At 40.2% G+C, this 21,292-nt stretch overlaps 1 protein-coding gene across 4 annotated transcripts in view; it reads left to right on the top strand.

Moving 5' to 3' along the window:
• Positions 1-19,354, top strand: part of apbb2b (amyloid beta (A4) precursor protein-binding, family B, member 2b) — a 377,678-nt gene extending 358,324 nt beyond the window's left edge. For all 4 annotated transcript variants that reach the window (XM_041190683.1, XM_041190685.1, XM_041190682.1 and 1 more), the window contains 5 exons: positions 5,458-5,545; positions 6,689-6,772; positions 7,552-7,667; positions 8,066-8,245; positions 15,099-19,354. In XM_041190683.1, coding sequence (XP_041046617.1) covers positions 5,458-5,545; positions 6,689-6,772; positions 7,552-7,667; positions 8,066-8,245; positions 15,099-15,266 — 636 coding nt within the window. In that variant the 3' untranslated portion in view covers positions 15,267-19,354. The remainder of the gene's footprint in view (positions 1-5,457; positions 5,546-6,688; positions 6,773-7,551; positions 7,668-8,065; positions 8,246-15,098) is intronic.
• The last annotated feature ends 1,938 nt before the right edge of the window (positions 19,355-21,292 follow it).

Here is a 21,292-nt window from a genome sequence, read left to right as displayed (position 1 = left end):
TTATTCTATGGTGGGATTTGAACTCTGATCCCCAGAGCAATACCCTGGGTCTCTGAAATATAGTCCAGTGTCAATACCACGATGCGTGGGAACATCAGCACTTGCAAGTTCCCCTCCAAGTCACACATTATCCTGACTTGGAACTATATGGCCATTCCTTCACTGTCGCTGGATAAAAATCCCTTCCTAACAGCACTATGGATGTACCTACACCACATAGACCACAGCGGTTCAAGGCAGTGACTCACTACCACCTTCTCAAGGGCAATTAGGGATGGGCAATAAATGCTGGCCTAGCCAGCGAAGCCCACATTCCATCAATGAAAAATTTTTTTAAACTTATAGTGGCTCACTCCACATTACATGCAAGGCAACTTCAGCAGACCCCAATCCCCATCATCTTACTGCTCCCATACTGTTGTCCTTCAGATCAGCAGTCTTGCCAACTTTGACTGGCTTTCTTCCATTCTATAGGCTCTCCATGCAGTGCCCAACAGGCGTGAGAGATAACTGAAGGCAGCAAAGACAAAATACTAAAAAGGATTAGGAGAAGAGAATGTAAATTGTTACATGCAAGAGCATGTAAAGCAGGCACTGTGTGTTGTAGACCAGAGGGGGAGGGTTGAGAAAAAAAGAATTTAAATTGAGTGGAGAAGTCAACCAGATGGACAGGCATTTAGGGTGCAGGTGGGGAGAAAAAAAAGCATAAGAACAAAAGAGAGATTTAGAGGCAGAAGAGTGTGAATTAGTGCATTGGAATGTGCACCAGGAGGAGGGAAAAAGTGAGAAAGAACATGCAGAGTGAATTAGAAAAGTAGACCAATGCAGAAAAGATGAGTGCATGATCAATCATAAAAAAGAGTGCGCAAATCAGAAAGAGAGTTGGAGGGCCAAATGGAAAAAGGGAACAAACAAAAAAGGAATAATAAGATGGGGAGAGCAATCCAAAATGAGAGAAAGAGCAAACCAAAAAGTGGGGGAGGGGAGCAAACCAGCAAGGAAGAGAGAGGGATAAAACCAGAAAAGAAGAGGAGAGAAGAGAAAACAAACTAGAAAAGGTGGTTGAGGGAAGAGACCTAATCAAATGGAGAAGGGGAGTGAGCAAATTGAAAAGCAGGCAGGTACATACCAGAAACGTGAAACAGAAAGAAGATGAACGAGAAAGAGCAAACTACAGAGCGAGAGCAAATATGTACAAAGAAGAAAAGAGAGTGGGAGAAATCAAAACAGAGAGATGGGACAAGTGAGCAAAGGACAAAGCACAAAGTGAGTCTAAAAAACAGAAAGGAGAAGGGAGAGACTAACCCAGAACAAGTGTTGAAAAGAAAGAATGGGGAAGAGAGAGAAAACTAGTGAGTACACAAACCAGGGGAGAGGGGAGGGAGAAAAGGGAGTAAACCAGAGAGAAGGGATAAATGAGAGAGGAGTAAACCAGGAGTCAGTAGAAAACAGGGAAGAAGGAGATCAGGAAAGGGAGACCAGAGAAGGCGAAAGAAAGTGAAAGATCAAGCATGAATGCTAGCAACAACACCAATTTGTATTTATATAGTACCTTTAATACAGGAAAACATCCAAGGTGCTTCACAAGAATGTAATAAATAAAAATTTTACACAAAGCCACATAAAGAGACATTAAGGCAGATGACCAAAAGCTTGGTCAAAGAGGTAGGTGTAAAGGAATGTCTTAAAGAAGGAAAGACAAGCAGAGAGATTTAGGGAAGGAATTCCAGAGACTTTGGCAGATGAAAGACCTAGCCATAATGGTGAAGCAGTTAAAATTGGGAATGCCAAAGAGGCAAGAATTAGTGGAGCGCAGATATTTCTAGAATCAAGTTCAGGTGTTCCCATGCACCTCATGCCCTTGTCCTTCTAGGTGGTGGATGTTGTGGATTCAGAAGGTGTTGTCGGAGTCTTGGTGAGTGGGGATGGGAGAGGTTACAGAGATAGGCAGGGACTTGATGTTTTGAAAGCAAGGATCACAAGTTTAAAATTGTGTTGCTTATCTGGAGGCTATTGTAGGACAGTGAATGCAGGGATGCTGGGTGTATAGGATTTGATACCAGTAAGGACAGGCACAGCAGAGTTTTGGATGACCTCAAGTTTAGAGCCTAGGACGCCGGCCAGGAGCGCATTGAAATAGTCAAGTCTAGAAGTGACAAAGGCATGGATGAAGGCTTCAACAGCAGATCAGCTGAAGCAGGTTGGGGTGGTTTTAGGGAGGTGGAAATAGACAATCTTAGTGATTGCGCAGATATGTGGTTGAAAGCTCATCCTGGGGTCAAGTATGGCAGAGCTTGCTAACAGACAGTTGCCAGGGAACGGGATAGAGTCAGTGGCAAGAGACTGGAATTCGTAGTGGGGCTCTTTGGGTATTTAAGTGGAGGAAATTCCTGCACATCCATGCTGGACAAGCAGTCTAACAATTTGGAGACAATTGAGGGGTCAAGGGAAGGAGTGATGAGATAAAGCTGAGTATCATCAGTATGCATGTGGAAATTGACGCTGTGTTTTTGGATGATGTTGCAGAGGGACAGCATGAAGGTGAGAAAAGAGAGGGGACCGAGGATAGATCCTTGGGGAACACCAGTGGTAATTGTGCAGGAAAAGGAAGAGATCCCATTGATAGCGATTCTTTGGTTGTAATTGATAAGAATGGAACCACGCAGGTGCAGTACTATCCAGCTAAATGATGGCAGAGAGGCATTGGAGGAGGATGGTGCGGTCAACTATGTTAAAAGCTGCAGAGAGGTTGAGAAGATGTGGAGGGCAGGTTTGCCTTGTCACAGTCACATAAGATGTCATTTGTGACATTGATAAGAACAGTTTCGGTATTGTGGCAGGGTGGGGGGACCCTAATTGGAGGAATTCAAACATAGATTACCAAGAAAGATAGGCATAGAGGTGACAACATGTTCAAAGGCCTCACAGAGGAAAGGGATATTGGAGCTGGGGAAGTAGTTTATAAAGATGGAAGGATCAAGAATTCGTTTTTGAACAGAATAGTGATGATGAAAGATGTGAAGGGTGGAGCAGCAGTAACTGAAGATAGACAGCAGTTAACTAAATCAGCTAACATGAAAGCCAGGAGGGAAGTTGGGTGGCAGCAGTTTAGTGGGAACAGGGTTGAGAGACCAGGAAGTGGATTACATAGAGGAAATGAACTCAGGGCATGAGGGAGATAGAAGAGAAAATCAAGTTTAGTGCTAGATCCGGGGAGGGGGAGCTATTTTGGAGGAGACTTGGCTTGATGGGTTAGGAGAAGAAGGAAAGTGGCAGAGGCAACTGAGCAGATGCTCTCAATCTTGGTGACAAAGAAGTCCATGAGATGCTCACACTTGTCATTGGAGGTAAAGGTGAGGGAAGCAGGAGAGAGGGGTTTAAGAAGATGGTTTCAGTAGAGGAAAGAAGCCGTGGGTTATCTTTGCATTCCAAGATGGGTAGTGAGTAGTGAATAGTTTGACTTTAAACTAAACTAGAGGGGTAAGGGATCAACTTTGGGTAGAGGACATGGACAAAAGAGCTAAACTCCCAAGTTGAGGTGAGAGTGACTGACCTTGACATCAAGGCAGCATTTGAACGAGTGTGGCATCAAGGAGCCCTAGCAAAACTGGAGTCAAAGGGAATCATGGTAAAAAATTCTCCACTGGTTGGAGAGCACAAAGGAAGATGGTTGTGGTTGTTGGAAGTCAGTCATCTCAGCTCCAGAACATCACTGCAGGTGTTCCTCAGGGTAGTGTCCTAGGCCCTACCATCTTCAATTGCTTCATCAATGACCTTCCTTCCATCATAAGGTCAGAAGTGGGGATGTTCACTGATGATTGCACAATGTTCAGCACAATTCACGATTCCTCAGATACTGAAGCAGCCCATGTCCAACTGCAACAAGACCTGGACAATATCCAGGCTTGGGCTGACAAGTGGCAAGTAACATTTGTGCCACACAAGTGTCTGGCAATGACCATCTCCAACAAGACAGAATCCAACCATCGCCCCTTGATGTTCAATGGCATTGCCATCACTGAATCCCCCATCATCAACAGTCTGGGGGTTACCATTGAATAGAAACTGAACTAGACCAGCCATATAAATACTGCAGCTACAAGAGAAGGTCAGAGGCTAGGAATTGTGCGATGAGTAACTCACTCCTGACTCCCCAAAGCCTGTCCACCATCTACAAGGCACAAGTCAGGAGTGTGATGGAACACCCGCCACTTGCCTGCTTGAGTGCAGCTCCTACACCACTGAAGAAGCTGGACACTGTCCAGGACAAAGCAGTCCGCTTGATTGGCACCACATCCACAAACATTCACTCACTCCACCACCGACGCACAGTAGCAGCAGTGTGTACCATCTACAAGAAGCACTGCAGGAACTCACCAAGGCTACTTAGAAAGCACCTTCCAAACCTACGACCACTATCACCTAGGAAATGGGCAGCAGATACACAGGAACACCACCACCTGGAAGTTTCTCTCCAAGGCACTCACCATCCTGACTTGGAAATATATTACCGTACCTTCACTGTTGCTGGGTGAAAATGCTGGAACTCCCTTCCTAACAGCACTGTGGGTGTACCTACACCATATGGACTGTAGCGGTTCAAGAAAGCAGCTCACCACCACCTTCTCAAGGGCAACTAGGGATGGGCATTAAATGCTGGTCCAGCCAGCGAAGCCCACATCCTGTGAATTAATTTTTAAAAAGGTAAAGATGTTTCCTCTTGTGGGTGAGCCCAGAACTAGGGGGCACTGTTTTAAAATTAGGGGTCACCCTTTTAGGACAGAGATGAGGAGAAATCTTTTCTCTGAGTGTTGTGTGACTTTGGAATTCTCTGCCTCAGAAGGTGGTGGAGGCGGGGTCATTGAATATTTTTAAGGCAGAAGTAGATAGATTCTTGTTTAGGCAAGGGAATCAAAGGTTATCGGGGTTAGATGGAAATGCGGAAATCGAAACACAAGATCATCAGCCATGATCTTATCGAATGGCAGAGCAGGCTTGAGGGGCCAAATGGTCCATTCCTGTTTCTATTTCTTATGTTCTTATGTAAACCAGAAAAATGTAGAAAGATGGAGAGCAAAGTTGGAGGTTGCATGTTTCAAATGAAGAGTTAAACCAGTGTTAAACACTCTAAAGTGGGTACTGGATTTTGTACAGTACTATTCAAAGGTCACTAAAAATGTAGATTATCTAGCCATTGATCTCATTAATTTGTGGATCTTTGGTGTGCACTGAGCATTTTCTTGCATTACAATAGTGCCTGTAATTGAAATAAATACTACATTGGCTGTGGCACCCTTCTGGGCAATCTGAAATCATGAAAGGCATATATAAATACACATTTCCTCCTTTTACCTCACAATTTTGCTTAGCTGTTGGTGACTAGTACTGTAAGTATGATCCAATTCTTGAATTGTGTTTCATTAGTTTAGAAAGATAACCTATTTATCATTTCTGCAGATTATGGCAGAACGGAGGAATGCCAAAGCTGTGGCTTGCAGCATCTCTCAGGAGCGAGTCAATGTGAACCTTGATGTTCCTCTACAAGGTAACATTTTCCTGAACAAGCAGACCCAGTCTGTTTAACAGGGATGTGGGTCTTAAAAAAACATTGTTCATTGGTAGCACTATAGTCTCTGAATCAGAAGGTATGGGTTCACTACAAAGATTTGAACACCTAATCCAGACTGACTGTCCAGTGCAGTACTGCTGGAGTGCTACTCTGTTGGGCATACTCTAAAGACATTAAACAAAAGCCCCAGCTGCCCTTCTCGGGTGGTTGTAGAAGATCCCTTGGCACTATTTCAAAGAAGAGCAGGGGCCTACTCCCTGATGTCTTGGACAAATATTTATCCCTCAATCAACATCACCATAACAGATTATCTGGTCATCTGTGTTATTGATGTTTGAGATCTTGTTGTGTGCAGATTGGCTGTCACATTTCCGACACAGTGACTGCACATCAAAAGCACTTCATTGTCTGTAAAGCATGTTGGGATGCACTGGGATCATGAGCGGTGTTATATAAATACCAGACTCTTGCTCTGTTTTCACCTTTATATCATCCTTTTTGTTTACTTTAATTTTGTTGGTTACAAAGCTAGAAACTTACAAGAACTGACCCTGAAAATCAATAGAACAAATTAAAGTTCAAAATATTTTGACATAAACTGTAATTCTGAGTTGCTGAGTATATAGTTAGACCATTCATAGATTTAAGAAAATAATTCATCTGTTACCATACTATCATATAAACCCAAATCATCATAACATTATGATGCATTGAATCATATTTGTAATTACATTCACAGTATTGGTGCTACAGCTATATTTGTGCAAATTAATATATCTCCATAAATGGAGGCAATTCAGTGATGTGAGGGCTTTATAATACATTATTGCAATTTTTATATTTGTAGTGCCATGAAAAAATTAATCTGGGATTACAGTGGTCCAACAATATGCTACCTTTGATCATGTATCTATTTGAGTTAGTGATCAGAATTTTCCACTGCCTGTGAATTTCCTGTCCATAAAAATTAATGGGGAGGAGTCTTGGGTTGGTGAGCATGCAAGCAGAGGACTCTGGTTAGTGCCGATAAATTGTATCACTGTAAGAAATGGATATTACTAATGCATGCGATTTGAGAAAATGTAATTTAACATGCCTAAATTTGTTTGTGCTCTGTAGTAGATTTCCCAACACCAAAGACGGAACTGGTACAGAAGTTTCACGTTCAGTACCTTGGTGTGTTGCCCGTGGCCAAACCATTAGGTAAATTATAGTGGATTAAAAGTTTTAGAACATACTGTTATTGGTTTATTCTGAACAAAAACAAGTCAAAATACTATAGTTAGGCATCATTTTTTAAAACTATTCCATTGATATGTGCTATTTTAAAGGATGAGTGATAGTTTTTATTCATTCTAATGTCCATATAGATGTGGGATTTCTAAATAATTACAAAATGCAAAGTAACTGAAATAATATTTTTAAAAATGAGACTCGAATGATGAAAGATGTATTTACATTTTGAATGTATTTACATTAGGAGGATTTAAGCCCCAAGGATGGGCATGTTGGGGGGTGGTGGGTGAATAAAAATGTTGAAGTTCTCAAAGTCAACCTTAAACTGAGGTGGGACAGGGGGTAGGGGACCAATCCACACTCATAAAAATTGTTTAAAGGAGTCTTGCACACTTCCATTTTATTTCACTTTCTATTTTTAATACATGGAGGTTAGGTTCTCCACAGTGTTTGTATTGCCCAAATCTGCCCTCGATGTTAGGCTTACCTGGCACTTCTGTGCCTTGGCTTTCTAGCCTGCTAATTTGACAGATTGGATGGCTGTCAGGCAGGAAACCTGTTGGAAAAAATTAGATGTTCTGTGTTGTATCCAGCAGGACACGTGAGAAACCCTGATTGCCAGATTTCCCGTCTGAGAATTCTCCCCCACCAAGCTCTGCTCTCTTACACCTCCAAGTAAATATCAGCCCCCTGTATTGGAAGAATGTTGATTAATAAATCTTGCACTTCTCTGCTGTGATTGATAGGTATAGAAATACTCAATGGAGCAATTGAGAGCTTACTGACCACGACTAACAAAGAAGACTGGATATCTGTTATTATGAATGTTGCTGATGCCACTGTTACAGTGATAAGGCAGAAGGTGAGTAATGGAAGTTTCTATAAATTCCTCCTTTTCTCTCAGACAACCTCCTTGGAATATTGGTCAGTATCTTTTATAGTTGAAATGCGTTTTAAATGGCATTAAGTATAATAAATTCATTTGAAAGAATAGATCAATGAGGACAAAGTTACCATGCTTCCATTAAAGGCGATACACCAAACATTTGTAAGATGTCCTATGAATGCTGGCTATTGGAGTGGCTGTGTAATTATCTCTAATTGATCTCTAATAACTCTCAGTTGGTGATTAAAGTCTGTAGCATTAAAATCTTTGTCGAAATTTTAATTTCATGCATTGACTAAAATTAATAAAGGAAAATAACCCATTATAGTCCCCTGTATGACAACAGTGTCTATTTTTTCACCCACCTGGAGCAGGATGAAGATGAGGTTTTGTTGGAGTGTCGTGTTCGTTTCCTATCATTTATAGGAGTGGGGAAAGACATCCATACCTTTGCCTTTATAATGGACACAGGAAATCAGCGTTTTGAGTGTCACGTCTTCTGGTGTGAACCAAATGCAGGAAATGTATCTGAGGCTGTGCAGGCTGCATGTATGGTGTGTACCTTCTGAAGAGAGTTCTTACTTATGTAATTGGGTACCTTGTTAGGCTATATATTTTTTTATTCATTCATAGGATGTGGGCTTTGCTGGCTGAGCCAGCACTTATTGCCCATCCCTAATTGTCCTTGAGAAGGTGGTGGTGAGCTGCTTTCTTGAACTGCTGCAGTCCATGTGGTGTAGGGAGGGAGTTCCAGGATTTTGACCCAGTGACAGTGAAGGAACAGCGATATATTTCCAAGTCAGGATGCTGAGTGACTTGGAGGGGAACTTCCAGGTGGTGGTGTTCCCATTTATCTGCTGCCCTTGTCCTTCTAGGTGGTATTGCTGTAAAGTACTTTAAATCACCATTTAAAAATAAGGGGTCTCCCATTTAGGATGGAAATGAGAAGAAATTTTCTCTGAGGCTCCTGAATCTTTAGAACACTCTTTCCCAGAGAGCGGTGGAGGCAAGATCAATGAATAATCAAAAATCTAAGATTATCGGGGGTAGATAGAATGTGGAGTTGAAGCCTGAAACAGATCAGCCATGATTTTACTGAGTGGCAGAGCAGGCCTGAGGGGCTGAATAAGATAGTAAGAAATAGGAGCAGGAGTAGGCTATTCAGCCCTTCGAGCCCACTCTGCCGTTCAAGGAGATCATGGCTGATCTTCTACTTCAACACTTTTTTCCTGCACTATCCCCGTATCCCTTGATGTTTTAATATATAGAAATCTATCGATCTCAGTCTTGAACTTACTCAACGACTGAACCTCCACAGTCCTCTGAGTCAGAGAATTCCAAAGATTCACCACCTTCTGAGTGAGGAAATTCCTCCTCACCTCAGCCCTAAATGGCCTGCCCTTATTCTGAGACTGTGTCCCTTGGCTGTAGACACCTCAGCCAGGGGAAATATCCTTTCTGCATCTACCCTGTCAAGTTCTGTAAGAATTTTGTATGTTTGAATAAGATCAATTCTCATTCTTCTAAACTCGAGATAAAGGCCCAGTCTGTTTAATCTTTCCTCATAGGACTATCCCTTCATCCCAGGAATTAGTTTGTTGAACCTTTGTTGCACTCCCTCTATGACAAGTATATCTTCCCTTAGGTAAGGAGACCAAAACTGCGCACAAAGTGCGGTCTCACCAAGGCTCTATATAATTGCAGTAAGACATCTTTACTCCTATACTCAAATCCTCTTGGAATAAAGGCCAACATGCCATTTGTCGCCTTAATTGCTTGCTCTAACTGCACGTTAGTTTTCAGTGACTGATGAACAGGAACACCCAAGTCCCTTTGAAGTTCAATGCTTCCCAGCCTCTCACCATTTAAGTAGCACTCTGCATTTCTGTTTTTCCTACCAAAGTGGGTAACCTCTCATTTCTCCACGTTGTATTCCATCTGCCAAATTTTTGCCCATTCACTAAGCCTCTCCAAATCCCCTTGAAGAATTTTTGCATCCTCCTCACAACTCTCACTTCCACCTAGTTCAGTGTCATTTGCAAACTTAGAAATATTAAAATACTCTTGGAAATATCCCCACATCCAATTCATTGATATAGATCTGAATTTTTCAGTTGGCGGGAGCATGTGTGGGCGGTCGAAGGCCCGCCCAGCGTAAGACACAAGCCCGCCCAGCGCTACCTGTGTGGGCGAGGAGAGGAGGGAGAGTCGGGGCCAATGCTCTTTCATGCACTAGCGCGTAAAAGAGTGCTTCAATTTCCCTGAGGCACGGAGCTGCTTTTGAAATAAATAAATAAATGGTTGAAAAACTTAATTAAACATGTCCCATCTCATGTGACTGTGTCACGTAAGATGGGACATATTTTTATATTTCAGAAAAAAATTTTCTTTAAGTGGTTAAAGCTTTAGGAAACCTCATCCCGCTTATGGATGAGGTTTCCTAAAAAAACGTGAAGGCCGCTTGGCCTTTTCGCCTGCCCCCCAATCTTAGGTTGGACGGGCAGCATAAACAATTACATTAATTAATTTGTTAATGGCCTTAATAGGCCTATCAGTTATCGGCGGGTGCGCAGCCAACTCCGGTGCACGCCCGCCGAACGAAACATCGTCAGACAGCGCGATGATGTCGGGATGCACGCTCAATGTCATCGCGTGTCATTTTACACATCGGCTTGTTGGGCCCACCCCCGCACGCCAACAGATTGTGAATAGCTGGGGCCCAGGATCTTTGTGGTATCTCACTAGTCACAGCCTGCCAACCTGAAAATGACCCATTTATTCTTACTCTGTTTTTTGTCCATTAACCACTTCTCAATCTGAGCTTGTATATTCCCCCCAACCCCACGTGCTCAAATTTTGCTTATTATCTTCTTGTGTGGGACTTTGTCAAAAATCTAAATGTATCACATCCACCAGTTTCTATTCTGTTAATTACATCCTCAAAAAACTCCATTAGGTTTGTTAAGCATGATTTTCTTTTCTTAAATCCATGTTGACTCAGCCCAATCATAGCATTATTTTCCAAGTATCCTGGTATCACATCCTTTATTATAGACTCCAGCATTTTCCCTATTACTGATGTCAGGCTAACAGGTATGTAGTTCTCCATTTTCTCACTCCATCCTTTCTTAAATAGTGGGGTTGCGTTTGGCACCTTCCAATCTGCAAGAACCATTCCAGAGTTCATAGAATTTTGAAAAATAACCACCAGTGTATCTACTTTCTTTACAGCCACCTCTTTCAACACTCCAGGGGATTTATCTTCTTTAAGTCCCATTCATTTCTCTAATTTTTTTAATGAATAATATTTTGCAGTTCCTTATTTAGATTAGTTCTTCGATTCTCCATTATTTCTGAGAGGTTTTTAGTATTTTCCTTCATGAAGACAGACACAACGTATTTGTTTAGTTTCTCTGACATTTCCTTATTCCCCATTATAAATTCTTCTGACTCCATTTGTAATGGAACCACATTAGCTTTTGCTAATCTCTTCCATTTTACATACCTATAGATGAAGCTTTTACAATCCGTTTTTAAGCTTCTCACTTGTTTACTCTCATTCTATTTTCCCTTTCTTAATATTTTTCTTTGTCCTCCTTTGCAGAATCCTAAAATGTTCTCAATCCCCAGGCTTAAATTTATTTTATGGCAACTTTATATGCTTCTTCCTTTGATCTAAAACGATCCATGATTTCTTTCATTATGCATGGTAGGAACACTTTCCTGGCTGGGTTTTTGTGCATTAAAGGAATGTATTTTTGTTGTGAACTAAGTATTAATTCTTTAAATGTTAACCATTTCCTGTCTACCATCATACCTTTTAACGTAGTTTGCCAATCCACCAGAGCTAATTTGCCCCTCATACCTTCATAGTTTCCTTTGTTTAAATTTAAGACCCTAGTTTCTGATTGAACTACATCACTTTCAAACTTATTGTAAGATTCTATCATATTATGGTCCCTCTTTCCTAAAGGCTCCTTTACAACAAGAATATTAATTAGCCCTTTTTCATTGCACAATACTAGATCTAAAATAGCCCATTCCCTAATTGGTTCCTCAATGTAATACTCTAGAAAACTACCTTGCATATATTCCAAGAATTCATTCTTCACAAAATTAGTATCAATAAGGTTTACCCAGTCTATGTATCAGTTGAAATCTCCCATGATTACTTGTATTACCCTTGTTGTATGCACCTCCAATTTCATGATTTATACTGTGATTTACATTACCACTGCTGTTTGGTGGCCTATGAACAATCCGCACCAATGATTTTAGCCCCTTGCTGTTTCTTACTTCCACTCAAGCTGATTCTATGGGCAGAATATTGCCATCGGGGTGTGGAGATGGGCCCGACACGCCAGCGCGTAAAATGACACGCGATGACATCAGACGTACACCCCGACGTCATCACGCGTCATTTCAATATTTAATTCGACAAACATGCACCAGAGGCAGCTGCGCGCCCGCCAAACTGTCTATGGCCTATTAAGGCTATTAAAAAAGTAATGAAACTTGTTAGGAATGCTGCCATTCCAACCTTAAGGCTGGTGGGCATATGAAGAGCCCAAACAGCCTTCGCATTTTTCAGGAAACCTCATCAACGGGCAGGATGAGCTTTCCTGAAGGTTTTATAAAATAATTAAATAAATTTTCCAAACTTCACAAACATGTCCCAGCTCATGTGACACTGTCACATGATGGGACATGTTTAAATAAATTTTTCCTTCATTTATTAAAAACTTTTAAAATCAATTCAATCTGTGACCTGCTCCTGCCCAGCTCGCCAGCCATAGGAAAAATTCTCCCACGTCTTGATTTTTGGAACTAAGGTCACCTCACTATATTACTAATATCCTCTTTAATTAACAGAGCTACCCCACCACCTTTTCCTAGCTTCCTGTCCTTCCTGGATGTCACATACCCTTGGACACTGAGGTTTGAGCTTTGGTATTCTCTGTAATGGCTATCAGGTCAAACGTATGAATTTCTATTTGAGCTGACAATTCATCTGTTTTATTGCGAATGCTGGTAGGCATTCAGATAAATCATTTTTTTTACATTGTTTTTATAAACTCTGGCTCTATCTGCTGTCACACTCTTTAGTTTGCAATCCATGTCCCTTCTTGCCAAATTTGGATTATCATTACCTTTATTGCTACCTTGACCTATTGCCTTGTCATTTCCCTTTAATTTACTCAACCTCCCTCTATGTGATCCTTTCACCGCATTATTTAATTTAAAGCCTTCCTTACTTCGCTAGTTATACGACTCGCGAGAACACTGGTCACAGAAGAGTTCAGGTGTGGATCGTCCAAATTATACAGCCTCACTTTCCCCAATATGAGTGCAGTGCCCAGTGAACCAGAAGCCACTTTCCCATACCAGTCTTTGAACCACGCATTCATCTCTCTAACCTTACTTACCCTATGTCAATTTGCAGTGGCTCAGGTAATAATCCAGAGATTATTACATTTGAGTTCTGCTTTTTAATTTAGTCCCAACTCCTCATACTCCCTTTTCCCAGTCTTACCTAAATCGCTGGTACCTACATGGACTATGACAGTTGGATCCTCCCCCTCCCACTGCAAGTTCCTCTCCAGCCTGAGCAGATATCCTGAACCCTGACACTGGGCAGGCAACACAGCCTTCTGGATACTGGATCCTCCTGACTATACTGTCTACTACTACTATCATCATTTTAACTCCCCTGACTTGAATGGATTCCTGTACCATGGTCAGCATGCTGAACCACAGTACAGCCCTTACTCTTGTCCATACAAGCTGCAAGAACCTCAAATTTGTTGCTCAATTTTAAGGGCTGAGGCTCCTCCACTCCTGCCTTCTCAATCCCCTTACCTGCCTATCTGGCAGTCACACCCTCCTGTCCCTTCCACTGACCAAAGCAGACAATCCTAATCTAATGACTGTGATTGCCTTCTGGAACAAAGTGTCCAGGTAACTCCCCTCCCTGATGCACCACAGTGTCTGCAACTCGGCCTCCAGCTCAGTGACCCTGAGCTGAAGCTCCTCACACCTCAGGCACTTACTACAGATATGGTTGCCATGGGTTGCAGAAGCATCCAGGAGCTCCCACATGCTGCAGCCATGCCACGTCACCCATCCTGCCAACCTTATTGCGTTAATTAAATTTATTTCCTTCAATAATTAATAGTTCCCCACTTCACCAAACTCCCAGCTTGACACCGTACCTCAAGTGGCACTCGGTGCAGGCCAGGTAGCACTCCGACAGCCCTTTTTTATATTTTCTGAAAAATAAGGACGAGTCAAGTTCTGCTAAAGCTCAGAAACCAGTTTAAGCTAGCTACAGCTGCTCTCGGAGAGCTTGTATAATCCTGTTTAAGCCTAGAAGAAAGTTAACTTACCTCTTAACTAAAGACAAAAACAGAATTACCTGGAAAAACTCAGCAGGTCTGGCAGCATCGGTGGAGAAGAAAAGAGTTGACGTTTCGAGTCCTCATGACCTTTCAACGAAGGGTCATGAGGACTTGAAACGTCAACTCTTTTCTTCTCCGCCGATGCTGCCAGACCTGCTGAGTTTTTCCAGGTAATTCTGTTTTTGTTTTGGATTTCCAGCATCCGCAGTTTTTTGTTTTTATTTTTGTTTTATCTTAACTAAAGATATTGTTTAAAATTACTGTTTAAGTTAATTGCTAAATGTAAACAAAAATTAGACTTTAGAGAAAGACTAACCCTTAAAATCCCTCAGTCACCAAGCTCCCAGCTTGACACTCTGTGCCTGAAATAGAACTCAGTGGAATGGCCTACTCTTCCTAATTCGTATGCTTGTATGTAACTAGCAAGGTTGTGAAAATTGACAAGTAAGAAATTACTTCTGAAGCTACATATTTGTGACACAATTTGCTGGTCATACTTGTATATATCTGTGTGAAAGCAAAAACTCTTAAGACCATGACGTGTTGAGACTGCTGGAGTAGATTCAGCCATGCTGTTTCCTACCTTGTTGACTGACACAAACTTGCAAGCAAGATAAATGTCAGCATAATCTTTAAACATGGCTTCCCAGCTTGCTCTGATATTTCCAACCATTCTGTCATTGTCACATTCTGATTTTTGCTAAGTTGGTTATTTATCTTAATCTTTTAATTTTTTAAAATTTAACTTTGCAGTATTAATACAGTTTTGGCTACTTCATGCATCACAACTAATCTCTAGTGTACTACATGTTCATTATTTGTGCATTTAGTTCTATTTTAGTTTCTGTTAAATTTTAAATTGAAAAGGTTAGCATGGCAGATTGAAGTTTTTCAAAGAAATGATTTAATTGTTGTGAAACTGTTTACAGTAAAGCCTCCATCTTTTCTGGCTGATTATTTTAAGAAGAAAACAACAACTAACTGCATTCTAATGTCTTTTTTCTTGCAGCTTCGGTACCAGAAGTGTTTAGTTGCCAGACCGCCGCCTCCAAGGATGTGCTCTTCTGGTCCTCCAACAGACTCTGTGACGAGGCGTGTCACAACCAGTGTAAAACGTGGAGTTTTGTCTCTCATTGACACTTTGAAACAAAAGCGACCAGTATCTGAATCACCATGAAGAGGATCTGGAAAGATCCCTTTAGACACTAGTCTAGGAATAATGGAGATAAAACAACATGATCCATGCAGACGTTGAGCCTTCAAGTTATATATGCTGATCCTCTTGTCTTCAACATATATTGTTTATTGTCAAATTTAATGTAAGACGAGCATGTTGTCTCATTCCTCATCATGACATGTTGGGAGGCGCATGAATAACTTTCTGCTATCAACGTTTGAATTCACTGATGGAAGGTGTTTGGAATTTCTATAAGCCCTGGACTAAATGGTTCCCACGCAGTTTGTCTCACTGTCCATTCGGGCTGAAATTCTCACAACCAACCTTACACCAGAAGTATTTACTAGTGCACTTATTCTGTCACTAATGCTGGTGTAACATAGTGGTGTTTAGACTATAATAGAACTGTTTCCTTTCAGTCAGTAGTATCCTTTTGGCCATTGCAATTGTGTGATCATGTGTACCCGACTTATAAGGTGATCAAGAGTGATCCCCTGTTGCTCCTGCTGTTTGCTGTCTGTGAAGGAAGTACTAATTAAAACAACTTAAACTAATGTTGAAACATAGAGATGTGCAGCTCACCAGTTTTGTCAGCTTTCATAAGCTCATTTCATAATCATTGTCCTAGCCACAAGATGTACATTTGCCCTGTAACATAGAACAATAATTAGCCATAAAGTCATAAATGTACTAAGTCCGAAGAATATTTTTTTAGAAAACAAAAGTTTTAATTGATCTTTAGTTACTGTATCAGCTTTTAATCATTTAAGTCTTTACATTTTTAATAATCAGAAGTCATGTGTAGTATATATTCTTTCTTGCTTGGACCATTCATTGATGAAATTTGCATTATTGCTTGATGCAGCGCCATTTGGAAATATGCCAAGAATACCTGGGAGTATTTCATCCCATCATGCAGTGCACTGTTGGCTATTTGTGTTAAATATCAAGTTTGATTTTGCTTAGCTGCACTGTATAATCAAGATGCCAGTAGTTTTCTCCTGATTTGAAATAGAGGGAATGTGAAGGGGCAGGGGTGACAGAAGAGACCAGATACAAGATACCATAATAGAATTATGAATTAATAAACTCCTTTTTAAATCATTCAGTTCACAAAATAGGGGAAGTTAGAATGCCCATATTTCAATTGTTCTAGTGAGCAACCTGTCAAAACTGCTAGATTTTTTTTAAAAGTTCAACATAAACATTTGATTTTTTTGTTTACCAAAGTAAATTGAGTTAAATTTCTCTTTCCATTTTTACTTCAGATGTAGGAGATGGATTTAAGTTGAAGATTGAAAGTAATTGAATCAGAGAATTACAGGTAAAAACCAAGAGGGAAGTCATTAGTTTCTACCGTAATTCAGCTAATGAACTGGAAGTATGAGATGGATCAGAGCAGATCTCAACTGAGCTGAAAACTGCAAACAATATTGCATCCTGTTTATGGGTATTATTGCTAATGTGGAAATAAGTGGCGGCAGCAACAGTGGGGGGCCAAAGATTCCTTATAAGTGGGACTGTGAACACGTACACAATTAGTAAGTGACCGGGAGAATAAACCCAAAAAGCTAACATACGGATTTCACTTTACAATTATTTACCCCTCAGAATGGTGGCAGGTATTGGTAATGCTTTTCAATTAGCAGTGCTTTTCAAGAAATCCCAGTCTCACTTCCTTTTTTAACTGTGCATCAAAAGATTTTGCCTGGCTTCAAATCAATTAACCCTAATGTTTGCTTTCTCAAATTTCATGATGCATCTGAACACAATGTAAATATTTCACTCATCTCCAGCAGTAGTTAAGCAAAATCCAATTGTGAACTCCCATTTAAAATTCTACTTGCATTTTATTGTTGGAAGGAGTTGTCACAGATACAGTTATAATTGCTTTAATTAAAAGGTTTGCAAGCTGCAGATATTTAAATGGAAGCTGCAGGTTATTTGCATATAGAGGAAAGTTGTGTCAGAGGTCACAAAAATTTGTGAAGTGCTTTTATGAAATATTTAAGACAGATTCACATTGCAGCAAAGTCAAATCTGTTTAAAAAAATTGCAGGTTGGATTTGACCAAATGGTATGTCTTTGGAGGATTTTTTTTGTCAATTTGGTAAAACACCCATTACCTAAGCCAGTTTTTTCTTTCTTTTTTGTTGCTATAAAATACAAGACTTGTAGAAGAATATCAGTACTTATTTTTATTTTTTTAACAAGTAGACAAGCTGGTTGTAACTAGATTACAAACATTATCTATGCATCCATTACAAGCAGTGGCTTTCTAGACAAATTGCTGCATCACTGCTTTGCATGCCATATAGCTATTTTAAGCAAGATAGCAAGTGAACTTTTAAAAATGAAATCATATTAATGAAAATATTTTTTATTTTATTTATTGTATTTTATATTGAAATATGTCTCATAATTAAGTTCTATTATGTTCTACTGTCAGTTCTTACATTGTAGCTAGCATTAATTAATCTCTAAATACTATAGACTGACATAAGAATTTTTTAGTTTTTCTTATTCTGTCATTACAATGAGCCAAAGTACGGTTGTGACACAGGAACAAAACCAGTTTAAAGCTGATTTTGTTTATGATAATTGTAGGTATTGAAGTAAGTATCAGGAGTCTACCAGATTGTCTGTCATTCATATATATCCCTTTGTGCTTCCCAACAATACCCCCTTTTACCTGTTGGTTTAAATATCTGCAGAAATTATCAACTGGTTACAGTCTGCTGCTTTGGGGGTGTTATTAAGCAGGAGCCCTGTAGTTTCAAAAATAATTTCAGCTATCAGTGTGTACAGTAACTGATGTTCACTATTCTGGTATTTGTGCCTGTTACACCACATGTAACCTTTCTCATTGAAACCGGGTACATAATGTGGAATGTAGTCATGGATTTTGTGGTTATCCCTTTTTAAGATCTTGTGTAGGAGGTAACAGCTTCTATTTATCTGACTTGCCCTTTGCTTTTCAAAACCTTGCTCACAAGAGGCAAATTAATATAAACAATATAAGGGTGATTCAATTATCCCTCACTTCTAACCAGAAGCACTGCATTTCAGTGACTATGGGGCAGAGAGTCTTGTGTCCGGCCTTCTCTCCCTAGAAGCATGTCTTGCTGCTGTTGAGTGCAGGATGGCAGATTCAGCCCTTATGTTCCAAAGATATGATTGACATAAAACAAGACATTCTTAAATTGCTTCAAAAGATTTTGAAATACAATTTTTTATACTTAGTTTAATATATGGCACTTATAGATGTTATCTGACATTTACCAGTGTCCATTGGTGATGATCAGTCTTGGATCACGGAGTTCATTGTATCTTTGCAATCGCATTGTGGTCTGTAGCAGCAACAGTCTTAAAATTACAGAGGCTGCTATCCTACCCGAGTCCGGTATTCTTAGAGCAGACGTTTGCTGTGCATACAAGCAGAGACATTTTGGACTATAGCTGCTTGGAGTTCTCACTTTATGTTGCACCTAAAAGGAGCACTGATGGTGTGGCCATAATGAATAAGTGCATTTCATTGGCAGAATGGGATGTCCTAACAATTTGCAGATCGTCATATGGCCTGCTGTTACAGACAAAGTGCAGTGAGAACCCATTGACTTGACTTGGTTCCCAAGTCCTATGTATAATGCAGTGTTGGTGCACAGTACAGTGGACAGAGCAAGTGCAACATATGTTTTTCCCTCCCTCCATTTGGAGCTCCTTGTTAAAGCGACTGGCATTCTACATTCCAACAGTTATTACTTGGTTGATATGACTTTGTTGAAACTGCAGATTTAGCTATGATATCAACAGCCCTCTAACCTGTTTCGTCATTTTAAATTAAGTATGTTACATTGCTAAAAGCCTGAGCTGTGCAGCTCAGCAGCCAGCGAGGCCTCTGATATTTTATCTTTTATTTTAATCCTCATAACTATGTACACTTATTGGTATGGAAAACGATCTATGTTAGAGCTGTATAGTGGGCTATTAAGCAGCTGATTACAGTACAGTAGCTGTTCTCTTCTGCTTCCCACTGATTTTACACCTGTAAATGTAATCCATTGTGAGAATAAACTGCATAAACATTATGTCTAACTCTGCCTCTGATCTTGCAACTGATCACACAACAATGAAATACTTCACGTATTGACAGTCAATGGCATTTTTTGTTATTAGTATGACATTAAGGAGTCATATTTCTGCTCGTAGTCTGCAACACAAACTGTAAACTGCACTGGCCTGGAGCCAAAAATTATTAATGAAAGATAAAGTCCACCAACATTTATCAGTTTAGATATTATTCATTTTAAAGGACCATGTACCATTGTATTTATTTCTTTGAAAATTATATTTTTACATCAAAAATCTAAAGTATAGCTTATTCCAAAACTGACAACCTTAAAGGATTTTGTATAGTACAGTATCAATAAAAATGTAGCAAAATGAGGATTAATGTGACCTAGAATCTGGAAGGTGATGCACTGAAAAGTAAGCTTGTGGACTTGCTTATTATGGATGCATTTTACACCTGCCTGGTGTAAAACTAGTGTTGTGGATTAGCTGCCTGCTAGTTTCATTTCCTCTGAAATCAATTTTGGAACCTGGATGTTGCACTAAACTCACAGTCCATCCAATATAACTGACAAAGGACTTGTCAAGTCTTATCTACTAACCTTATAAAGAACCATCATGACTTGCCAGTGAATTACCCATAGTGTTACACCACAATGAAGTGAACGGTGCATCCTCAATTATCCATAAAATGGTATGCTGGGGCTCCGCCCTGAGCAGGAGACAGAATTTCCACAATGTTATTTCAGTCTGTTCTTGTGCATCTTCATTAGCTGCTTTCAGAACAGCAATTTGTAGAGGGCTATATCACCCATTTTACTGGATTGTGCTAATTTTGGCAAGTAGGATGAAAATATATTTTATTAAAAGAAAAGGATATTTGTCCTGTACCTGTGCTGAATAATTCTGTGAAATGACACAGGTATGCTATAATTTAAAAGTGACAGAAGTAGCACCTACTAAAGTCCATTACAAAGAGATTGGCTGCTGCTTGAACAAGGGCCTATATTTTAAAGATTTTTAATTGTTCAGCAGGATTTACTGGCACTAGTCCTCAGTAGCCAATTGACAGTATTGATTACTAGGACAGAATTCTGCCTTGGAACTAACATGGCTGCCTTTAGACACTGATCACAGAGCAAAGAAACACTCCACATATTAACAGTATTTCTGCTCATAGTCTGCAGCACAAACTGCAAACTGCACCTGGAGCCACTCTCAAGTCTCTTTGTTCCTGCAACCCCTTTAAAAATCTATTATTTAGTTTATATTTCCTCTCCTTATTCTTACTGTCAAAACAAATAACTTCACACTCCTCTGCATTAAATTTCATCTCCCATATGCCTGACCATTTCGCCATTCTATGTTCCCCTGAAGTTCTTTTTAATAACCTGCTCATTGTTTAATGCATTTCCTAGTTTTGTGATGTCGACAAACTTTGAAATTATGGGAAGGATCTTCCGGTCAGTGAGCGGGGACAGGGCCTGCTCACCGATGCGTAAAATGATATTGGATGATGTCGGGTGGAACTCCTGACATCGCCCTGCGTCATTTCAATTTTCAAGAAGGCGGGGGTGCAGCCAAATCAGCTGTGTGCCCGCCGATCTGTCAACAGCCTATTGAGGCCATTGAAAAAGTAATTAACATCATTAATGGACCTGCCCATCCACCTTCAGAAAAAAGTTGAAACCTCATCCATGGGCAGGATGAGGTTTCATGATGGAATTTAAATATCTAATAAAGGTTTCAATAAAATTTATGGACATGTCCCAACTCATGTGACAGTGTCACATGAGGGGACATGTCAGAGAAATCTTCCTATCATTTGTTTAACAATTTTTAATTTGGAGCCGATCTCCCTGAGGCAGCACTTAGCCTCAGTGTGCTCTTTTACCCACATGCTGAGGGAATCCCCACACCCCATCCATTCAGGGAGCGCATAGCACTCCGTGGAG

Source organism: Carcharodon carcharias, chromosome 1 (genome assembly GCF_017639515.1).
Source record: "Carcharodon carcharias isolate sCarCar2 chromosome 1, sCarCar2.pri, whole genome shotgun sequence".
NCBI lineage: Eukaryota > Metazoa > Chordata > Chondrichthyes > Lamniformes > Lamnidae > Carcharodon > Carcharodon carcharias.
Note: the sequence above shows the minus strand (reverse complement) of the source record. Positions and strands in the feature narration are given on the sequence as shown.